Source organism: Cinclus cinclus, chromosome Z, assembly GCF_963662255.1.
Source record: "Cinclus cinclus chromosome Z, bCinCin1.1, whole genome shotgun sequence".
Classification (NCBI taxonomy): domain Eukaryota; kingdom Metazoa; phylum Chordata; class Aves; order Passeriformes; family Cinclidae; genus Cinclus; species Cinclus cinclus.
This window is the reverse complement of record NC_085084.1, coordinates 57,517,207-57,538,061: the sequence shown is the minus strand read 5'-3', so window position 1 is coordinate 57,538,061 and position 20,855 is coordinate 57,517,207. Positions and strand designations below refer to the sequence as shown.

General features: G+C 36.8%; 1 protein-coding gene across 1 annotated transcript in view; it reads left to right on the top strand.

Annotated features, from left to right (window-relative positions):
• SLC1A1 (solute carrier family 1 member 1) overlaps positions 1-20,604 on the top strand; it is a 49,845-nt gene extending 29,241 nt beyond the window's left edge. The window contains exons 3-12 of the mRNA XM_062512593.1: positions 1,766-1,858; positions 3,446-3,560; positions 5,361-5,403; positions 7,138-7,245; positions 8,550-8,734; positions 10,678-10,785; positions 15,523-15,645; positions 16,174-16,368; positions 16,866-17,000; positions 20,187-20,604. Coding sequence (XP_062368577.1) covers positions 1,766-1,858; positions 3,446-3,560; positions 5,361-5,403; positions 7,138-7,245; positions 8,550-8,734; positions 10,678-10,785; positions 15,523-15,645; positions 16,174-16,368; positions 16,866-17,000; positions 20,187-20,433 — 1,352 coding nt within the window. The 3' untranslated portion in view covers positions 20,434-20,604. The remainder of the gene's footprint in view (positions 1-1,765; positions 1,859-3,445; positions 3,561-5,360; positions 5,404-7,137; positions 7,246-8,549; positions 8,735-10,677; positions 10,786-15,522; positions 15,646-16,173; positions 16,369-16,865; positions 17,001-20,186) is intronic.
• Positions 20,605-20,855: the final 251 nt, after the last annotated feature.

The window sequence follows — 20,855 nt, the reverse complement described above, 5'->3', positions numbered from 1 at the left end:
TGTGAGAGTGTGTTGTCTCTCCATAGGAATTCCACTTCTTAAAACAGGCACAGGATGATCCACACTAGGCATAATAAATAGAATTTTCCCACACTGACATTTTTAGCATTCTTAGCTGCAAGGTCACTTTGGTCCAAATGATTCCCTCATCCTCCCCAAATCTTCCAGTTTTAACTGTTTCCTCCCAAAACTATCCATTCTCAGGAGTTCTTGCTGCCGTGATTTCCACAGCTGAGCCCACAGCAGTTGAAAAGTCCTCCTTTCTACCTTTTTTCCCCCTGTTCCCAAGGTGAGAAACAGAAATCATGGCCTAGATTCAGTGTCCATTCTGTTATTTATGCCCCAGACAATATCCTTACTGCTGACAGCTTCCTGTTATAGCTGTGGCATTTTTTTCTCTGTATTAATCTGTATTCCTTTGCCATATGAGTAGTTCATTAATTATCCTTATTTGCTCAACAAGTGAGAGAATCTTTGCATTATAGTTTCTGTATATAAGTGTAGTTCTTCTGTACTCAATCTGAGGATACACTATCCCATGAAAGGCACCAAGATAATCAGATTATGGAATAAAATAACCTTTATTCTCCCCTCTGAATATTTTTTGCATTTTGAATAACAATTAACAGAACTAGTAAGACATTATATGAGTACTCTAGGCACAAGTTGTCAGTGCTGTTAATGTACCTTCAGAACAAGACACCAACACATAGTTAAACTGTGCTTGCTAAGATCCTTTTTGAGCTCAAAGATCAGTAAGTTACATGTATGTCAGATCTCTTGATTTTTCTTCCTTCACTTTTGAAACTTTTTTTCCCTACAAGACCATTTTTCTCTGAGGCTAAATATCCAGCTGGTGGTTTTGCTTTTGTATATGAAGAAATCTAACCAGTCTTTGGTAAACTGACTCAATAAACATACAAGTATAAAGGGATTGCAAATGCGTAATAAAGAGATAGCAGTGGATTATTAACTAATGTTCTAAACAGACAAGTTTTGGAGTCACAGTGCTCATTTTTCCCCTAGTTACTGATTTTACTCATGCAACTTCTATAAATCTTTTAAACAATTAAGAAATACTTCATGAGAATCTTTATCTAATATTGTTGCTAGGAGCAAAGGTGACCTCAATATAATACCTGTCTCAGCACTTTCCCAACCTTAATTCGTAAATCTACCCTCTGTTCTTGACAATGACGTATACAGGTGGAAAAGTGTGAACCACCCAAACTTCAAAAAAAGCTTTAGTCAAAAATTTAAAGACAGTAAACCTGTTAGTGAATACAAACTGACCAGAAATTATCCTTACTTGTCTGATGTGCCTTTGAGCAGCCTGGGATAACAGACCAGAGCAACTCCTTTCACATGACTTTTAGCTTTAAAACCAAAATGTTACAGATCTGGAAAAAGTGAAGCTATTAGTTAAGTGAATAAAGAAATAAATTGTGATGTAGTCTTATAAACCAAAGAAGTTTAATTCATCACAAACATGTGGGAATCGAGAAAGCTCAATTGTCTTTCTCCAAGAAAAAGGGGGGGAAAGAAAGGGAAAACAGATTTTTGCAGAAAAGCAGAAGCAAATATATTCATCAGCTATAGATATTTTTCAGAAGTTCAATTATCAATTTAGTATTTAGAAACACCTTGAATAAAGAAAAATTTCCTGCATAGAAATAAGAGGCAGTAATTACTTCTCTCTACAAAAATGACAACGTTCTTATAAGACAGGTTTTTACTGATCTTTTTCTGTGGCTGTTTTTTGCAGGTGTGGCTGCTTTGGATTCCAACATTTCTGGGAAGATTGGTTTGCGAGCAGTTGTATATTATTTCTGCACTACAGTCATTGCTGTAATACTAGGTACTCTGTGATTCTGTGACTTTTTAGACCATCAGCATTGCCTAATTGCAAATGTACTGCACTGTGACTTTATTAATTTCCCAAGACACAATGTGGAGATGAAATGGGGCATCATACAAGACAATCTGACATTATGTGTAGTCAGATACAGAGAGAAGCTAGTCCTGCTGTCCACAGTTGGGCTGTGTTCATATCCAGTGTGAAGCTACAGGCAATTTTGCCATATATTTCAGCTCAGGAAAGATGAAGAGTTGTCTGCTGAGGTAAAAAGTGACCAGCAGTGAGAAAAATGAATTAATGTCAAAAGCCAACCTTAAATACGAAGTGAATTTCCTCAATAGCAAAACTGATAGCTTGTTCCTGATCCTCAGACTGGAAAATATGTATTGTGTCACACCTGAAAGAATGACAGAAAATACTGGTTCCCCTGTCATCTTGTTTCTTTCCTTGAAGGTTTTTTCCTCCTCTGTCACTGCCAGGCTCCAATCCTACATCTCTGAAATTCACATCTCCTCTTACAGAAAGTTCATTCCTGACAAGCAACATTTACATGCTTTGTATTTGCTTAAAAAATCACCCTCAGACAGCCTTTTTAAATAAGAAAAAAAAAATAAAACTATCTGTCTCATATGTCTAGAAAATTTCTGTGAATATGTGAGCAGGAATATTATTAGAGACTAATGTTAGTTTGTATCTAACTTTGAAATGGTCCCAACTCTGGGTGAGGTGTTAAACCAGACAGTCTCCCAAGGTCCTTGCTACCTTAAGTTGTTCCATAGCATTATGACATTACTTGTTTCATAATGCAGACCTATGCAAATGCAGTACTGTTTTTATTCATTAGAAAGACTTATTCCTGCCTGGTTGAAGGGTCATCCAAATGCTTCTTTCTCCCTTCTCTCTCCCTTCAGTGAAATTTAGTAGTTTTCTTTGCTTTGGCTTTCTTTGGACTTGTATAAGAGAAAAAAAAAAAGAGAAAAAATAATATGCATTTGGAGAATAACAATAGTGAAAATGCTTAAAATTAAGCCACTAAATAAAATGAAAAATTTGTCATTGATTTCAAGGTCTAATCCAATGTTTCTTAACCAACAGTATTTTATGTTTTTCTTTTTCTGAAGCCCTGCTCTTGCATAATTTATTTGCTACCTAACTTTACCCTGTGACTTTGGGTTCACAGGACAGCACACACTTGAATTCATATAGGAAGGCTAGCAACAAGAAGGGCTACATAAAAGAAAAGGTAAATAGCAATTAATTATATTCACTCTGCAAAAGTTGCAGCACACTTATCTGAAGCCCAGCTAAAGTAATTTATCCTTTTGCTGAGCAGTAGTGATGTATTACAATACACACAAAAACAAAGCTAAAGTGATGAAGTCTAGGGACAAGTCTGCAAGTAGCTCCTGTACTAGGGGAACCCACACATTTAAGGACACCACCTGCAGAACAGAAGCGCACAGGGAAAGTGTTAATTGGGTTGAGTTCAATAAATACTCAACAAATAGTTTGCCTACACAGGAGATACCAAAGAAAAATGCAGCAATGCCTCAGCTTGAACTGAGCTCTCTGCTTCTCCTTCTGCAGGGATTGTCCTTGTTGTGACCATTAAACCTGGAGTGACTCAAAAGGCAAGTGAGATTGACAGAGTGGGCAGTTCCCCAGAAGTCAATACCGTTGATGCAATGCTGGATCTGATCAGGTGAGATTTTAATTTTTAGTTTCCATGTCCCCTTTGCAGAAGACCAAACAAAAACAAATATAGTTGTGATATGTAATAAATAAAGTGTCTTCTGGTACTGTTTGGATGAATAAGGGGAGGAGAACAGCTTGTATTTCAACAAATTAGACATTTTAAAATATACTCAAAGCAGTTTGTTTAAAAAAATTCTCTTTACACCATAGACTTTGGTTAATAAATCAGTGACATAAAAAATCCCTCCTCCATAGAAATTGGCATGCAAGATTTATTTATTATGAGGAAAAGATCCATAAAGAATTGGTGGATTACTGGTGGATTGCTGACTTTCAGCTTCTGTGTCATCCAGCATAGACAAACAGCTGAAATTGCAGAGCTGCTCTTGCCCTTCTCAAGGCAGCATGCAGAATAACAGATGCAGGATGTAAAGACTTCCAAGGGTTCCACAGTCAATAAGTTTGTTGTATCGCGAGTATCTAAGGCAACCTTATAATGTGTCTTTCCCCATTAGCACCATGGACAATGATAGATAATTTAAAGTGGTTAGAAGACTGAAACCCCAGAAAAGTCTGCAGAAGACATGTGCAGGTTTTCAGTGCTACTGTTTAAAGAATTTGAAGAAAAATAACACAAAAAAAATCTGCTTTTCCAATAGATGCTAGGTAGTACCTTCAAAAATATTTCTGTTGATTTGTTTTATCTTCTGGTATATTAAGTCTCTATTCTGGGTCACTATACCTGCCCACCATTTTGTTTTTGTAGAATTTTACTTAATCTGTCATGTAAGAATTCATTGCCACGTATCTAGTAGTTTGGGGGTTTGCTATAGATTATAGCTCAATTTCTTGCAAACAAGTTTAAGACTGTAAATTAGCAGTTAAAAGATCTGAAATTCTCTTTTAAAGAAATTAGTATTAATTTTCCTACATATTTATATTCAAAAATATGAATAAAAATAATAGATTTAGGATCCAAATCCAGACAGTCTTGTAAAGATGAAGGAAAAATCCACACTTACACAAACTGTTTTTGCTTTTGAATAGATTTTGCTTTAAAAGCTCGATAACTAAAGGCAGGAGTTTGTGAAATATCTTCAGGGGACATAAAAGGACTTCTGCTTCAGTATATAAAATGCTTGTTCCTGCACTGGATTGGATATTTTCCAAATACCTAATTAATGTTTTTTTTCCCCCAGTTGTTTGAATCTGAAACTGACATTTGGAAAGGAGTCACACAACTACATTGCACTAAATCTTCTAATTTTTCAGTGTGTGAAAAGTCCTTGACATCAGAATAATACAGGAGAATTTACTATTAACGAAGATTAATTTCTGAATTCAAAACTACAATAGAGCACACCAAATATGCTATTCTTACAGCACACCCTTGTAAGAGGTCTTTTATTTTTCTCTTCTGCCTATATTTGACATATCCTATAAAGATGGTGTCTCCTCTATTCCTTATGCAAGTCAAGGAAGTAATGTAAAAGGGAAAAAATACACTGAGTTTAGTATCTTACCAATAGAAATGTCAAATACTACAAATATAAGCCCTCTAAAATCCAAGAAGTGCAAATAGGAAAACAGTCATTTGGATTCTTAAAGCCTTAATTTCTTTGGAAAAAAGAAATTTATCTATCTATCTGTCTATCTATCCAATCTGCTGATGCTAAATATACTGCTTTCTGATAAAAGAAACACAACATGATCTGGTTTTAAGCATCAAATTTTATCATTTTGTTTATAGCAAACAACTTTTCCTTAGTATGCTGTAGTATTGAAATGCTTCTATGCTTATTAATAGGAATATGTTCCCAGAGAACCTTGTTCAGGCCTGTTTCCAACAGGTAAGTTTGAATATTCCTCTTTATTTCTGTAGTTTTCACTGTTAACCACAAATTATTTTCTTATGTCAAAAACAAAAAAGTTGTCAGGCAAGACTTATTTCTGAGAAGTCCAGGAATATCTTAATCTCCTATAAACTGGTGGGGTTTAAGGCATCTTGATTCCATTTCCATTACAATAAACACTCTACTATCAGCTATTAAGTCCCAAAAAGACACTGTTTAAGAGCTGGATGCAGAAACCCAGCAGTGTATAAAACAAGATTTTTCCTTTTGAGACAGCAAGAGTTAGAAGAACTCATGTTATGAGTTTCCTTGTTCTTAAGACCCCTTTGGGTCTGATGAAGTCTGTGTAAGTTAGTCCTCACCCTGAAGTGTCTCACATCTAATGTCCATTGCCAGACCAAATCCTTTGAAGGAAAAGGCTGATAACTAGTAGTCTATTTGAGACATCTTTCAGGAAAAATGAGTGTTGCAAGATGAAAGAGGAAACTTTTGTCTATATATTAAACTTACCAGTTAACCTTCTGCAGAAATTTGTATCAGATATGCTGCTGTGTGCAGCTCACTTTATAAAACTTCTCCATGTAAATCTTCTCTCATCATTACTGGCCACCCAACACTAAGGGGACAGGAAGACTCTTTTAGGGATCCTTGACAGAATGATGGTGGCACTAAACTGTAGTTACTATAAAAGTCTTATTTTCTTAATGGATTATTATTAGTATAGCACAAAACTTAAAATCAGAATAGCACAGAATTTCTATGAGCAGAATCAGTGTAGTACAGTTTTATAATAGCACCGTTTAACTTATGTTTTCTAATCACCTGGAGCACTGCATACTTGGTCAAATCTTAATACTTGGTTTGCTGTATCAAAATAGCAAGCCATAATCTAGGCTTGAAAAACATATAAAAGAGTACAGGTTGGTCATTCAGTCCTCAGAGAAAGCAGACAATGATTGAGGTATCTGAGACCACCAGGTCTCACTGTTCTGTAGCAGTTTTGGTCCAAGTTACTCATTAGGACTTGTGCCTGTTTGTTTCCATGGACAGTGTACTTGCTGCTGTTAAACTTCCCTGTTCTGTGACTGTGTCATCAGCACCACTTGTCTGGCTGGGTGCCTGGAACATTTAAGACAAATAAGGAGAGGAGTAGTCAGTCTAGTGCCAAGAATCTGGAGGCTAGTAGGGAGAGGAATAGTAAGTCTGTTCAGTTTGTCTGCTTGAAGCACAGGACCTTGAAGACCTGGCAATGAGGGGAGACCTATTTGACCACAAAGAATGGCTGTTTGCCTACCTTAATGGCATTAGTTATGCTGACCAAGTCACCAAGGGCCTGGTTGTATCAGGTGCATCTGCTCTACAGACCTCTCCTGGAATGGCTATCAACAATTCTTTCCAGACTCTTTGTTCCATCAAAAGTTCTTGCCATTGTCGGGAGCTCTAGTTCATGCCCTGCAAGACTTCAGCACATCCATGGGATATCCAAGATGCAGGGGAGCATAATTCATAGTATATTATTTGTGAATCTCTTGTTTGAGCTAAAGCTTCTGAGGTACAGATGGCTTACATGAATTGGGAAATAAAGTCTTTGTCTATATTTGCTACCTTCAAGTCAGATTGGTTAATTTTTCTCTTATTTTTACTGGACAAAGGCTATGCCTTTGTCTATTCTTCAGTTTTCTCATGTTTCTAAGTAAGTTCTTCTGGATTTTTTTTTTTAAACTTTTTCAGTATAAAACCAAACGTGAAAAAGTTAAAGCTACAACTACTGTGGATAGAAATAGCTCCGTATTTCAAGAAGAACCCACTACAACCACTACGACAGCGAAGGCTTCAGAGGTGCAACCTTTATCTTTTTATTCCTTCATAATATATGAAATAGGGAGAAGGAATACAGACTAAATTTGGTTTAGTTCATGTGGTTAGTAATGAAGAAATTAATAGAAATAGCACATAGATGGATTTTAGCAAGAGCACAGAAGTTAATTGGTAAATGCTTAGAGGTCATTGCGAGTGTTTTCCAGTAGATTTAAGAACATCAGAGGAGCCCAAGAGTAATTGACTAGTCCAAAGATAATAGATGAAGATTGATTAAACTTAGGTTCTTATGAATTGTCAGTTTTCTGAGATATTCAACACTAACTGTGGAAATACTAGATATATATCACTATGAGATGTTTCGGTAGTGATCACTGTATCTGTAAGCACTAAAGAAGAAAAGTTGAAAATAATATTTTTTTAATGGGAAACACAACAGTATAAACCATTTGTTAACTAATACTTTGTTACTCTGAAAAAAATGTACAGAGGAAAAAGTGAAAAATATATTTAACAAGCCTTTCATTAGAAGTGTGGAAAGCTTATGGCTGTTAATGGCATTTAAAGTCTAGAATTACTCTGGAGGAGACGGAGAAAGAATTCAGTAGAATGTGAGCAGAGAGCTATAAACAATATCAAATCAATATACATTTTATTATACTCATTCCAAATTTAATCTCAAAGTAGTAATAGCATGGGAAGATGAGCAATATGAAGAGACATTAATTAAATCCTGAACCAGAACGTAGAGAAGAATTGAACCCTTTCCTTCATGCTTTTTCTGCACAAAAGAATGTATGAATAACTCTTTAGTAGGACTTTTATGTTATGTGTGTACGATTCTCCTATAAATTATGCAATTACACTGATGTCCAAGTTGTTAGGCAGTGGTGAATTTATCTTAAATCCATATACAAACCCTTGAGTTGCTCAGAAACAAACACGAGGATTTTACATCTGTGGTTTACTTTCCAGTGGGGGAGTAAATCTTGAGGGAAGGGGGAGTAAATCTTGAAAGCATGGCTGTGGGATAATTAGACCTTGCCATACCTCATGTCAGAAGTGTGTAAAAAGGACAATACAAATTAAGGGGTGCTTTACTCCCTGCTGAGTCAGATCCTTGCATGGCTTTAAAATACAAAGTGTTCAGGTTCAGTTTAGTGCATTCCTGAACTTGCCCACCTGGCACTTTCAGAAAGCAAATAGAGTGGCTGGGAAAGATTTTCATGTCTTTCAAAAAAATCTAACTGTATTAATTTTAGAACTCTTAAAAGTAAATTCATTATTTTCAGATAGTATTTTTTTCTCTTGATTCCAATTTATAGAACAAAACCCAAGAATACAAAATTGTGGGGATGTATTCCAACGGCATCAATGCACTAGGGCTGATTGTCTTTTGTCTTGTTTTTGGAATGGTTATTGGGAAAATGGGAGAGAAAGGACAAGTGCTGATGGATTTCTTCAACGCGCTGAATGAAGCTACAATGAGAATAGTTCAGATAATTATGTGGTAAGTCCAAGGATATATTGTCATTTTCCACCAACTTCTTTAAGTGGATTTTGTCATTGAAGAGGTAGGAGAAGACTCAGACTTCATGTTTGCTTTTGTACAGTGCTTTACAGAAAGCAGCTTTCAAAGAAAGTTTGGTAAAAATTTTCCTTCCTACAGAATTTGATTCTTTTGAGGAAACTGGATACAGGGCTTCCACTTAATATATACTAAAGAAACAGTCCTATTGGTTCCCAAGAAACCTGAGGTTTTTAGACATTATTGCTAGATGTTTATAAAAAACTAGTGCACTATCCTCATTCATTTGAGGATAAGCGTTACCACACATATGCCCTTCTGAGTCTTGAACATTATTCCCTGACAGACATTATATTCACAGGATGGCTGTCCTTGGATCTAAGTTCCTCTAGAAATCTGAATTAATATGCAAGCCACAGCACAGAAGAATTCAAAATGGTATGCAAAGTACATCTTAGCATCATTTACCTCCTGCTAATAGGTTTTGTGAGAATATATTCTCATAATATTCTCAGACAAGAAAAACAAATTTAAAATATAGAAACTTGTCTGATAGTGTTTATTTGTATTTCACCAACCAGCTATTCATAGAATTTTGTCTGTGCACATCACAATTACATGATCAGGACTAGAAATACAGACAATTCCTTCCAGAGTTTGATCCTACATGTGGAGTGTCTTGTGCCACTTACTACAATATTCTGCTCATATTCATGTTTGATACCAGTACCTTGTCAGATCTGACCCTTCCATGGGTTTTTCTTGCATCCCAGCACACTGAGATGTCTGTAAAACAGCAGACCTGTCTGGGGTTTAGTTGCACACTTCTTGCTTTCTTAAAGAAAGGCAAATTAATTTCTGCAACTGGTTCTGTGCTAACCAGCTAGTTTAGTCCCAGGCTAAGTTAAAGCTCTGTGAGATAGGCTGCCTCACTGCAGAAAGTTACCACCAACAAGGCTCCAGACTTAGCACATGCCATACAGGAATTTACTTATAAATTGATTATCCATTTTCTTGCATGTGCCGGAAGCTGTGGCTACAGGCTCCCTGAGTTTCTAAAAATGTGGGAGCTGTTGTTTGAAACAAAGTAGACTTTTTTGCTGAAAGTATGAGGAATAAGTTCTGTTTTCATCAAGTTCAGTGCTTAGAAGTACTATCCCTGCTTTCTACAGGGATAAGATAGAATTTTGTTTATGAGATAGCACACTTGAATTTTCTTAATTTATAATTTATGTTTTTAAATTGATACATTTTATATATTCACAGATTTCCAGATTAATTTATACTGCTCAGAGCTCTGAAGTAGTAACTTGTCTCTGTGACAGCCTGCTCTCTGGAGCTAAAAAAAACGCAGTGTGGCTGGTGCTACCATAATTCCCAATATTTCCCTTGAATTTACTGCAGGCAGTAGCCTACACAGCTGTTCAGATCCATAAGTCATGGCCTTATGCAGGTTTGCTTTATTCTGTGCAGTCCCCAGTGCTGCAGGGCAGTTCCTGTAACTAAAGGAGACCTTTCCCATCTGTGTATGATTACAGACTAGACAGACACTGGTCTCAACCCCGCAAACTTCCACCCACAGGGGAGCCTGTGGCTACACTTAAACATTTGCTGTAACAGGGTATATGCCCCTTCCCAGCTTCTGGGTATTCTGTCACACCAAGTTATACAATATTAACTAGACAGACAGAGTTACATTTACTTTTATTTTGCCAGCCTCTTTTATCACCTCTGCTGTAACCTTACTGCAAATGAATAAAGTCCAATGTATAACATAAGAAAAAAAAATCTGTTGCTGTGAAATAGTATATCATAACATATTTTCTGTCTGTTTTTAAAAATTACTCTGGGAGAGAAATTATTTCATGGTGAGCATGCAGTATTTCTGAGAACACATTTTTGATAGCTTTATTTTTGCTTTTTAGGTATATGCCAATTGGTATCGTGTTTTTAGTTGCTGGGAAGATAATAGAAGTTGAGGACTGGGAAATCTTTCGTAAACTGGGTCTTTATATGGCTACAGTAATAAGTGGGTATGTAATTTCTTGAAGATGGAATTGTATGTATGCAGTTTTGGAGCTCAGTTGATTACCACTCAGTTATCCACCATATCCAGTCTTCTAGGTCAGAGACAAAAATTCTCATCAGTGAAAATTATGTGAGGATGTGTGAGGATAGCTTGAATCCATGTTTTTCTGGATGCATGTTTTGTTTTAAAAAGTCACTGCCTTGCATTCTAAAAAAATACAAATGCAAATTCTTTTCTTGTAATCATTGTTTCATTTCACAGCTTGTGATGAAGCAGAAAATATTGTTGTATTAAAAGTGAGATCATGAATTATTTCTTATTGGGGCTTGCCAGCCTATAAAACATAGGCAAATATGTGGATTATGTTGGGAACTTCCATGGAATTTTTGGGCCCAAGGTGTAGCAGCAGAGACCAAAAGTTCCCTGCTGAATACAGATGCATAGTAAGAGCAGTGCACAACGAAGGACACCAAAGAGACTGATCCCTTCCCTCCCCAGTACTGAACAGACAGCTGACATCAAGAGAAGCCCTGGGGATTGCAGTGTTTGTTAATTCCTCCTTCAAAGTTAGGGTAGATTATGAGGCTGCAAAAAGAGGAGTTGCAATCTGAATAACATAGACGAGCATCAGAATTTTTTTATATTCTTTTTTGTTAGCTGTTGTCTATGTAGAACCATCCGGGTGGAGGAGGTTACACCTGCACAATGTGGAGCCTTTCAGCAGTCGAATTTCAGAATAACTTAAATACTCCAAATGATGGGTTATAATACCAGATTATTATGTATCTCTGAAGACTATCCTACAAAGGACTTTTTTGTCAGATAAATGGATATTACAGTCCCAGTAAGATAAATGTGCTTAAATTTCTATTTCCAATTCATTGAAGCATAGCCTTCTAAGCAGTCTTGGTCCATTTTCTTAGCATCCACTCCTATAATTCCTTCAGTATATTAAGGATTTATATATGTTTTGTCTAGAGACTGGGTCCAAAGTTGTTCAAGAGTTTCTTTCCCCACACTTTATGCATTTGCATACTATTCTTCAAATGTCATTCACACACGTTCTGAGAGCCAGGCAAAGAGAATGGCAATATATTAGTCTTAAATGCAAACTACTTTATAAATAGTCAAGAAGGATCTCTGGGATTTTTGCATTCATCTGTGCTAGATAAGCACATTTATTTCAAGGTTGTTGTTTTGTTTTATTCATAAGTCTGTATGTTTGGACTAGCTGTTTGAAAATCACAGATAAAATTTCTTTCTAAATAAGAATTACTGCTCCAGAAATAGCACTGATTCACGACTTTTTCAAAATGTTTGAGATGAGTGCAAGTTATGTTTATCTAATGCATTATGCAGTTTTTTGTGAGTACTTGTTTGCACTTGGAAAATAAGTCAAATTTTTGCAGGTTTCAAAAGCTGATATTTACCAAGAGATGGTAAATCAAGACTCTAATATTTTCTGTACAAATTATAAATTACACCCCAACCACAAGCTAGATAGGAATCACTGGCAGAATGACAGTGAATCACTTCCACAGGTTTTCTGTTATTAACTCCAGTCAATTCAGAGGAGGCATATGTTGAATGGATTACTACTGCCTTTTGACTTCAGTTTTACATCAGATAGCAAGTTTTAGTTTTAGATGTGATAGCAAGTTTTATGACTATTTACCTATCAGTTACTGGTTACAGGTTACTATTTGTACTGTGACAAGGCAAGTCTTTTTAAGATGTGTGTGAAGACACAGTGCCTTCTCTAAAGTTCTTTGATTGCAAAGTAAACTGTCATTGCACAGTCTCCTGATTAGCTCTTAACCATTGGTTTGACAGGCACAACAATTTCAAGTAGATCCCCAGATGCCGTCAAAAGTATTATATGCAGTGAGCAGCTTTGCATCCTTGTAGAGAAAGAAAAATTCTCTGCTCCTCCAAACATGACACCATTTTCCCTGACAGGTGGTCAGGTAGATCCCTGCAGCAGTTCTGCCTCCTGCAGAGTAGCATCCCATGAGGGCTGCTCAAGGTGGTGTGAATCAGGGGTAATGGCCACACATTCTCTACAAAACTGATCATCGGGGGAGCAGGTTGTAATCAGATCAAAGGAGCAGATACGGACACGTACACACAAGGCTATAGGCAAGAGGTGCTTGTTCTATGCTTTTCAGCCTGCGAGAATACCCTTTTCTCTTAATTCTCAGGAAGAAGGAGAAATGTTGCTCATTGTTTGGGTTTCTTAAAAACTGCTGTTCCTACTGTCATTTTGGTTTTCATTCTTATGTGTTTAACCCTGTCTGTTTGAATTGTATTCTGTTCATTGGTGTCTTCTCTAACTGCTTATTATCCTCTCTTTAAGCTTGAACCTGAAAATAACAAGTTACCTTAAAGATTTCTTGTATTCCTTATCAAGATAATTGTCTTACCCTGTTTTCTTTCCTTTAACCTCCCTAACCATCTCACCTTCTTCCCAACTTAATTATTATTCGTGATCTTTCATTGCCATAGCTCTACCAGCACAAAGCCACCAATGTCTGCAGCTCATCTCAGTCTCTGTGTCTCCTTCAGGTCAGGATAAGGGAACAGACTTCCCCCAGTGTCTTTGGTGCAATTTGCCACTAATTATCTCTAGTCTCTCAGGATTAATGGTTGCAGAGTCAGGATTAGAAGTTACAGAAGAGGAAATTCAAAGTGGAGACAATTTAAGTGCCAGAGGGAACTCAGGCTGAAGTGGGAGAAAAAAAAAAAAGAAAAAAAAGTAGACTCTCCTTGCCTGTGCCTTTGTCTCTTCTGAAAGCAGCAAGCCAGGTACAAGCTACATCCTTGTAAGAGATATTCCCATATGGAATGGTAGCTTGGGATTCTGAGGGACAAGATTCTTCCTAACTTTAAAATGAATGCTATTAAAGGTTCTGTTTTCAATTACTGATTATGATTTTTGGTTTTAAAAATTTCTGCTGCTTGCTGAGAGTTGCATTTTATGAACAAAAATAAATATTACTTCAATTTTTTTCAGGAAAACCAGTAGCTGCATAGCATACATAAAAATATGTTATTTTGAATAATATCATGTTCATGCTGCTACTGAAAAGGTGCAGATCTAAATTTTTCGAATAACTCGGTATGCTTTTTGACTTAGACATAACTAAAATGCTTACTCTCATTAACATTTTATTAGGCCTCAAGTGGCACCCATGCCACTTAATTTTTTTCCCTATATATTCTGCAGAATGCAGTTTGTTCTTGGGCCTATCACAAACCTAGCAATTTATACAATGGTGCCTTGTGGTGGTGCATGTATAAATTGCTAGATTTCTTTCTAGAGATATTTACAAAATTTTATCAAGACATGTTGCATGCTGTTATTTACATTCCACTAAATATGTCATATGTTCCCGTACAGAATTAAAACTTTAATGCCCGTTCCTTTAAAAAAGATAATCTTTCCTTGTAATTCCCATTCCTTTAAAAAAGATAATTTTTCCAAGGAAACAAATACGTAGGTTTTGTGGACAATTTTGGATGCTGTTGTGGATTTCTGTACTGTGGCTTCTGGTCTCTTAATTGTTTTTGGCAGAACAGATGGTACCATGATCTATTGCTGTCTTTATCAACTGCTCTGAAACCATAGAGCACTGTTAAACTACAGGAATATACCCATGAACATTTTATGAGGACAGAATTAAAATTCCAAGGTTATAGGTGACAAGAGGTTTTGGGTGTGTGTTTCTAGGCTATGTGATAATTTCTTTTCATGAAAAGCTGATGTTGCTATAATTGCAACCTTTGAACATAGGGAATATTCACAGATGCTTCAAATAAGTTTCATTTCAAATGTACTTACAGCAGTCAGTTTACCTCTTAATGCCCCACAAGCTCTGCATTCATGTGCATTCAGGATTACTGCACAGTATTCAAAATTAATGCATAAGTTGAAGGATGATTTTCCCTGAGACCTATACAAATACCCAGGCAAATACATCAGAGCTGCTAAAGTCAGGAGAGCAAGTTGATATTTCTGTGAGTCAACCCATTTAATTTTGAAAATTAATAGTTTCAAAATATAGTATTTCAGCATCTTATAATATTAAAAATGCTAAGTCTACATATATCTTGTTTAAACAGGTGGAAATACCCCACCACGTTTTACTTGTAGACCTGAGCTTACACAGTTTTCCCCAGAGCAGATGTGGATTTTTCTAAAGGTTCATATTTGAAGTTTCTGCAAAAAGAAGTGTACTTCAGCTGTCCCTGACTGGAAAGCATGTTTACCTTTATTTCCAAAACATGTTCTGTAATAAGGGCAGACAGATTAAGAATAATAATTTGATTTGATTTTCTGATTTGTCTCTGGTTTGCATTGTAAGGATTTGGCAAAAGAGTGAAGTGTTTTAGTGTTATTTCAAATCACCCTCTGCACATTAGTTTAAATATTATGTATTAGTTTAGGCTTCTCATTTTGATCAGTTTAAAATTATTTCCAAGGTTAATTCTTGTTCAGCATAGGAAAGAGAGACAATTCATATATGGTCTCTCCTTTACAAAAGGAAGTGTAGAACAGCATTAGTCTGCTTTTTATTAACATGGCATTCTCTCTAAATTTTGCACCTAGGTGTCATTAAAGTCACCTTTAGTTTTTAATAAGTATACTTGAGGGCAGAGCTGAGTACCTATTATCACCATCTTAGTAAAGAAAGACAATGAGATGGATCTATTTGTTTAACTAGTTGATTTTATTTTGCAGACTTGCAATCCATTCCAGTATAATTCTGCCCCTTATCTACTTCATAATAGTAAGGAAAAATCCTCTTCGGTTTGCCATGGGTATGGCTCAGGCACTTCTGACAGCCCTCATGATCTCTTCCAGGTAAACCAATGAAACATCTTTTCTGTAATGTACCTGCTAGTAATTTCATGGTCTGTGCTCTGATTTTACTGCTACTTTTTTAAAAGCTGTGGTATCAGCTGGATAGTTCTCATTCCCCTGGAGGCTGAAATACTGTTTTCATTAATATTTCTGTCATACCCAAAGGGCACTACAGAGTGCCTTAGCCTTACACAAAATGAGAGTCTGCCTCTCCCAGGTGGAGGCAGTTCTTTGCTGTTCAGTTCATTAGCCACAGACTTGACAGCATTTAAGCTGTTGCATGTTTTTTGTGACTACATATACCATGGCAATTTACCATATAATTTTGAGAATAACTAACAGTTAGCTATTTCTTCCAATAATTGGAAGGTATAACAAAATTTCTTTGCTTTTTCATGGTGCAGCCTCCCTTCCTGCCTTAGACGTCCATTTGAGTCATAAAGCAGATCATGCCCTGAGCAAAAGAAAACATAATTGAAAGGGTGTGTTGTTGCCTGCGCTTACTTTATGTGTTTCATTATCTGCCAGTTCAGCAACATTGCCTGTCACCTTCCGATGTGCAGAAGAAAAAAACTTGATTGACAAAAGAATCACTAGGTTCGTTCTTCCAGTTGGAGCTACCATCAACATGGATGGCACAGCTCTTTATGAAGCAGTAGCAGCCATATTTATTGCACAGCTGAATGACTTAGAACTGGATATTGGCCAGATAGTTACCATTAGGTAAGACTAAAGCTGTCACATGCATTGTGTGGGAATAAGCTTTTTTGTGAATGGTATATTAACTTTGGATACCATATGGGAAAGTTTAAACTATTTGCAGGACAAGAAATAGCAAACATTGTCACTTCTTAAGCCAAGGCCTAGCCAGTGTAACCTCATGAGGAGGTAGGATGGGCCAGAATATGCAGCTGGTATACAGCACTGTTATGAAAGTTGCCATTATTCTTCTCTGCAAACACTTGTAAACATAACTCAGCCTCTACCTTCGATCTGTCCAGTTTGCTTGCTAGATGTGTGTTGCCTGTTATTCTGCAGTGTAACCATAACAGTACATCAGAACGTGGCTCATCCTATAAGCTTGAGACCCGACTTTGAGGGACAAGAGGAAAACTGAAACATTTAGGCTTTTTTCTTGCAGTGAAACAAAAATATTTGTGCCAGAAACTCTGTAAGTAACGTGTTCTGAATGCCTTTTCTGGGTTTCATTTGGAATTTAGTGTCACAGCTACGGCAGCCAGCATCGGGGCTGCAGGTGTGCCCCAAGCCGGACTTGTCACCATGGTGATTGTGCTGAGTGCCATTGGCCTGCCTGCAGAAGATGTTACTTTGATCATTGCAGTTGACTGGCTTCTGTAAGTTTAGGATCCCTACATTTAATGATTTTTCCTTTTTCTTTATCTTCTTTTAATGTTTGCATAAGTTGCCTGGAAACGTGTGAGTCTGAGAAAGAAAGCAATAAAATAATTTAGGACTGTTGCAGAAAATGGACAAAGATTATTGGTATGGTCAAGCTTTTTCAGAGTTGAATGCAGTAATGGCTTTTATTGAGAGAGAGGTCCTACTGCATGGGATGGCAGTGAAAAACCTCACATTCCAAGATGCTTTCTGCCTTAAAGTAGTAGTTACAGCACTAAATCATGAACATCATCCTCAAGAGAGACAAATTTGACAAAGAAATGTCTCTAGAGATGCTACTCATATGCTAAATACAGACATCATTCATGAAAATCAAATATAGCCACAAGCTACAAAGCACATAATATTCATACACTGGCAATAGAGCACAACATGAACAAAGCAAAACTGACCCTGGATTCCACATGCACACATGTAGCAGGCTGTACACAGGTCTGTGCTGACAGCACTACTTTGCTAGGGCTGTTCTTCACTGAGAGCACTGGCCCAGCCCTCAAATCAGCAAGCACATGTAAATTTGGAGAGTGCCTTGTACCTAATCCTAACCATATCAGAGCACTTCAAAACCTCTCAGTCCCATTCACCTGCTCTTTCTGGAGTGAAGCCTTTCCACCAGAAATCTTTTCTGTTCAAGTTAACCAGTGTAACTACAGTTCAAGTACAGCAGTGTAACTGCTTCTATTGCAAAAGTCCAAAGAATCACAGAGTGTATTCTGGAGGTCAGAAGGGCATCAATACTTAGTTTTGTCCCATGATACATCAGGTAACAAGATTCACAAGTTAAGGAATATAATTTTAGTTCTTTTTCATCCTGAACTTGTGAGCTTTAGTGGTAGCCTAAGGTGTTTTTCACCTGAAGTTTGTATGGATGGCATTTCACTGGTATCAATCCAGTGATCTTAGTAATTTCATAATATTTGCATGTCTTCTTCAGGTTTGTTTACACTCACAATAAATCCCTTGCTGTTCCTCCTCCGCCCCTTCCAATCATTTTATTGAAAGATTTCTGGCAGCAGCCTATGTATTTCACAGATATATTTAATTTATTTGATTATATAACTCAATTTTGCAAACAGAGAGAAATGCCAGTCTCCAGAAAACCAGGGCTGTTGTATGGATCCAAGAATCAATTCAATTTATTTATAAGTATAATTTCTCCAAAGGAGCCAGTTCCATCCACAAGCACATTCTCCCAATTAGCTGTCTGCAGCAGGGTCTAATAGTTTGTTTGCTGTGCTCCACAGTTATTTTGTTTTCTCCTGCTCTCTTCTATTCCTAGTGGGCATTTAATGTTTTAAAGTATAGTGCAGATCCGTACAAACCACTGGCTCAGAAAAGGTACTTAATTTTACAGGTATTTAAAGAGCCTAAGAACAGAACAAATTTGTATTGGTTCTTTTTACAAAGTGTTTGCCCAGCCTCCTGCAAATTCCAGTGCAGAGAGTTCCTGAGTTAGAGGTGATTTTTGTCTTCTTCTATGAATGACTCATTGCTTTGGACTCATGTTTCCACAAGTCCTGTGGAGATGAATTCCACATCCTAGTGATGTATTGTGCAGAGACATAATTGAATTTTGTTTGTTTACATTTTCATCCCTAATAATTTCATTTTATGCCCTCTACTTATCTTGTGGAAGTGAGAAAGAAACAGAACAATACCCTGTTTCTCAGAGCAATCATGACTTTATGGATCTGATTTTTACCTATGGAATTTTTAAAGTCTGTAGCTATTGTGGGTTTTAGAAACAATATTAGTACATGCAAGGTACTTGTTCCACCATGAAACATACAAATAATTCAAGAGGTTTCTGGTTCTAATTGAGGCATTTTTCAGACTGAGATGTGTTTTGCTGTGTTCATTAAATTAAAGATTAATTTAATATACCAGGGATTATTGCTAGTGTATTTTGCACCTCAGAAGATTGAATGCACATTTTCATGCCACACAGATTATTAACACTTTCACCTTTTGTACTTATTGCCTAAAATGTATAATTTTGCAAACTGTTTGCTAGTAGTGGCTCATTAATAGCCCACTAATTAATTCTGAACTTAGCAAAGTTATATTACATAGGCTTGAGTAGTATTTCCACATTAAATGAAGAATAGAAAAATAAATAGAATAGTACTATTATAACAGAAGAGTTTCCAGTGCTATTGATTTCCTCACTTGTCACACCGATCTTACTAGAATCTTCACTATTCTCTCTTCCTTTCCCTACCATTTATTTCTGTTGCACATGGAAAACTTTTTTAGCACTGGAATTGTAAATAGTTGTAGAAGTATTGAGAAATACCGTGAATATATCCACCTCAATGTCTCTGTATGGAAAGAGAAACTTCTTCTGCCACAGAGCCTTTGTAGTGTTCTGTAGCTGAAAAGAAAAACAAGGAAGCATGGCCTTTCACTGTCCATACCCTACTTCCATGTCGATTTTCAAACTTTGTTATGTTGCAAAGGTTTGTTGTTCCTCTGCCAAGTATCAGCAGGTTTTTAAGGCCTTCATGTCACATTTTTGTCTGGACACAAATCAATAGTGCAGGACTATCAGATTCCTTTAAGTGATTCTTTTAGTACAGGTTTGTACTTCAGCCCTTTAACAAGGAGAAGCTAGCAGAAGACAAACCTTTCCCTTTTCCAGGTTGGGTCAGAATACTGAAGATACTGGGCTAGGTATACTCTTCTGGCTGAGGACATGACATGATAGAATGACAAAAGGCACAATGCCAGCTCTGCTGCTGCACCCCACATCTATCACTACAAAGGGAACCAGCTGTGTTGCATACTTCAGAGGCCTGAGAGGTGATCCTTCCAACATGATATAAGGCGTTGCCACAGCAGTGGAATTACTGCTGTAGCAGACAAGTGACATGACTTGCAGTCATGCAATTTTGCATGTCCTGTACAAAATTATTTCTCATGAAAATTACTTCAGGCTTCTTCAAATACATGTGGGTAAAATTCTGTTTCTTGTTTTACAAGACTGTTTTCTTTTAATTGAATAATTACCCAAATCTGCACTGGGAAGAAAACAGTGCTGCATGAGCTAGAGTATCTTAGTTTTACTAAAAGGATTTTCTAAACAACTGAATAGTTTGTCTCACAATATTTTTGTTCCATAGGGATCGGTTCAGAACAATGGTGAATGTCTTGGGAGATGCCTTTGGTACAGGAGTAGTGGAGAAGCTCTCAAAAAAGGAGCTGGAGCAGATGGATGTCACCTCTGAAGTCAACATAGTCAATCCTTTTGCCTTGGAAACAGGAATACTTGATAATGATGAAACACAGGCCAAGAAATCTTACATCAACGGAGGCTTCGCTATAGATAAATCTGACACCATATCCTTCACACAGACATCCCAGTTCTAAAGCCAGTAGTTTGCAGATAAAACAGGAGCACTAGGGGACATGGCCATATGCAATATCTCAAAAAGCTTAAAGGAAATTGAGAATGAATTGCATTTCACTTACATTTGATTTACCACACAGACTGATTCTCCTTACCAGTTCTACCCCTTCTCATCATCTTCCCTCAACAGTTTGAAGTCATCATTGTTAGCCCTTATTGATAGGTTGAAGAAAAAGATAGTTGTAAAATACTTTTTTTTTTTTTTAATATATACTATTCCTGAGGCTGTGAAATGCCTCTCTGGAATCAGCATGCTCATAAATGGGTCATTAGCTGGGACAGACAAATGTGTTTTACTCAGGAGTAGCACAGCATTTCACACATTACCACATCACAACTCACCTGTATGAAATCCCATTTTACATCCTAGCCTTCTAAACAG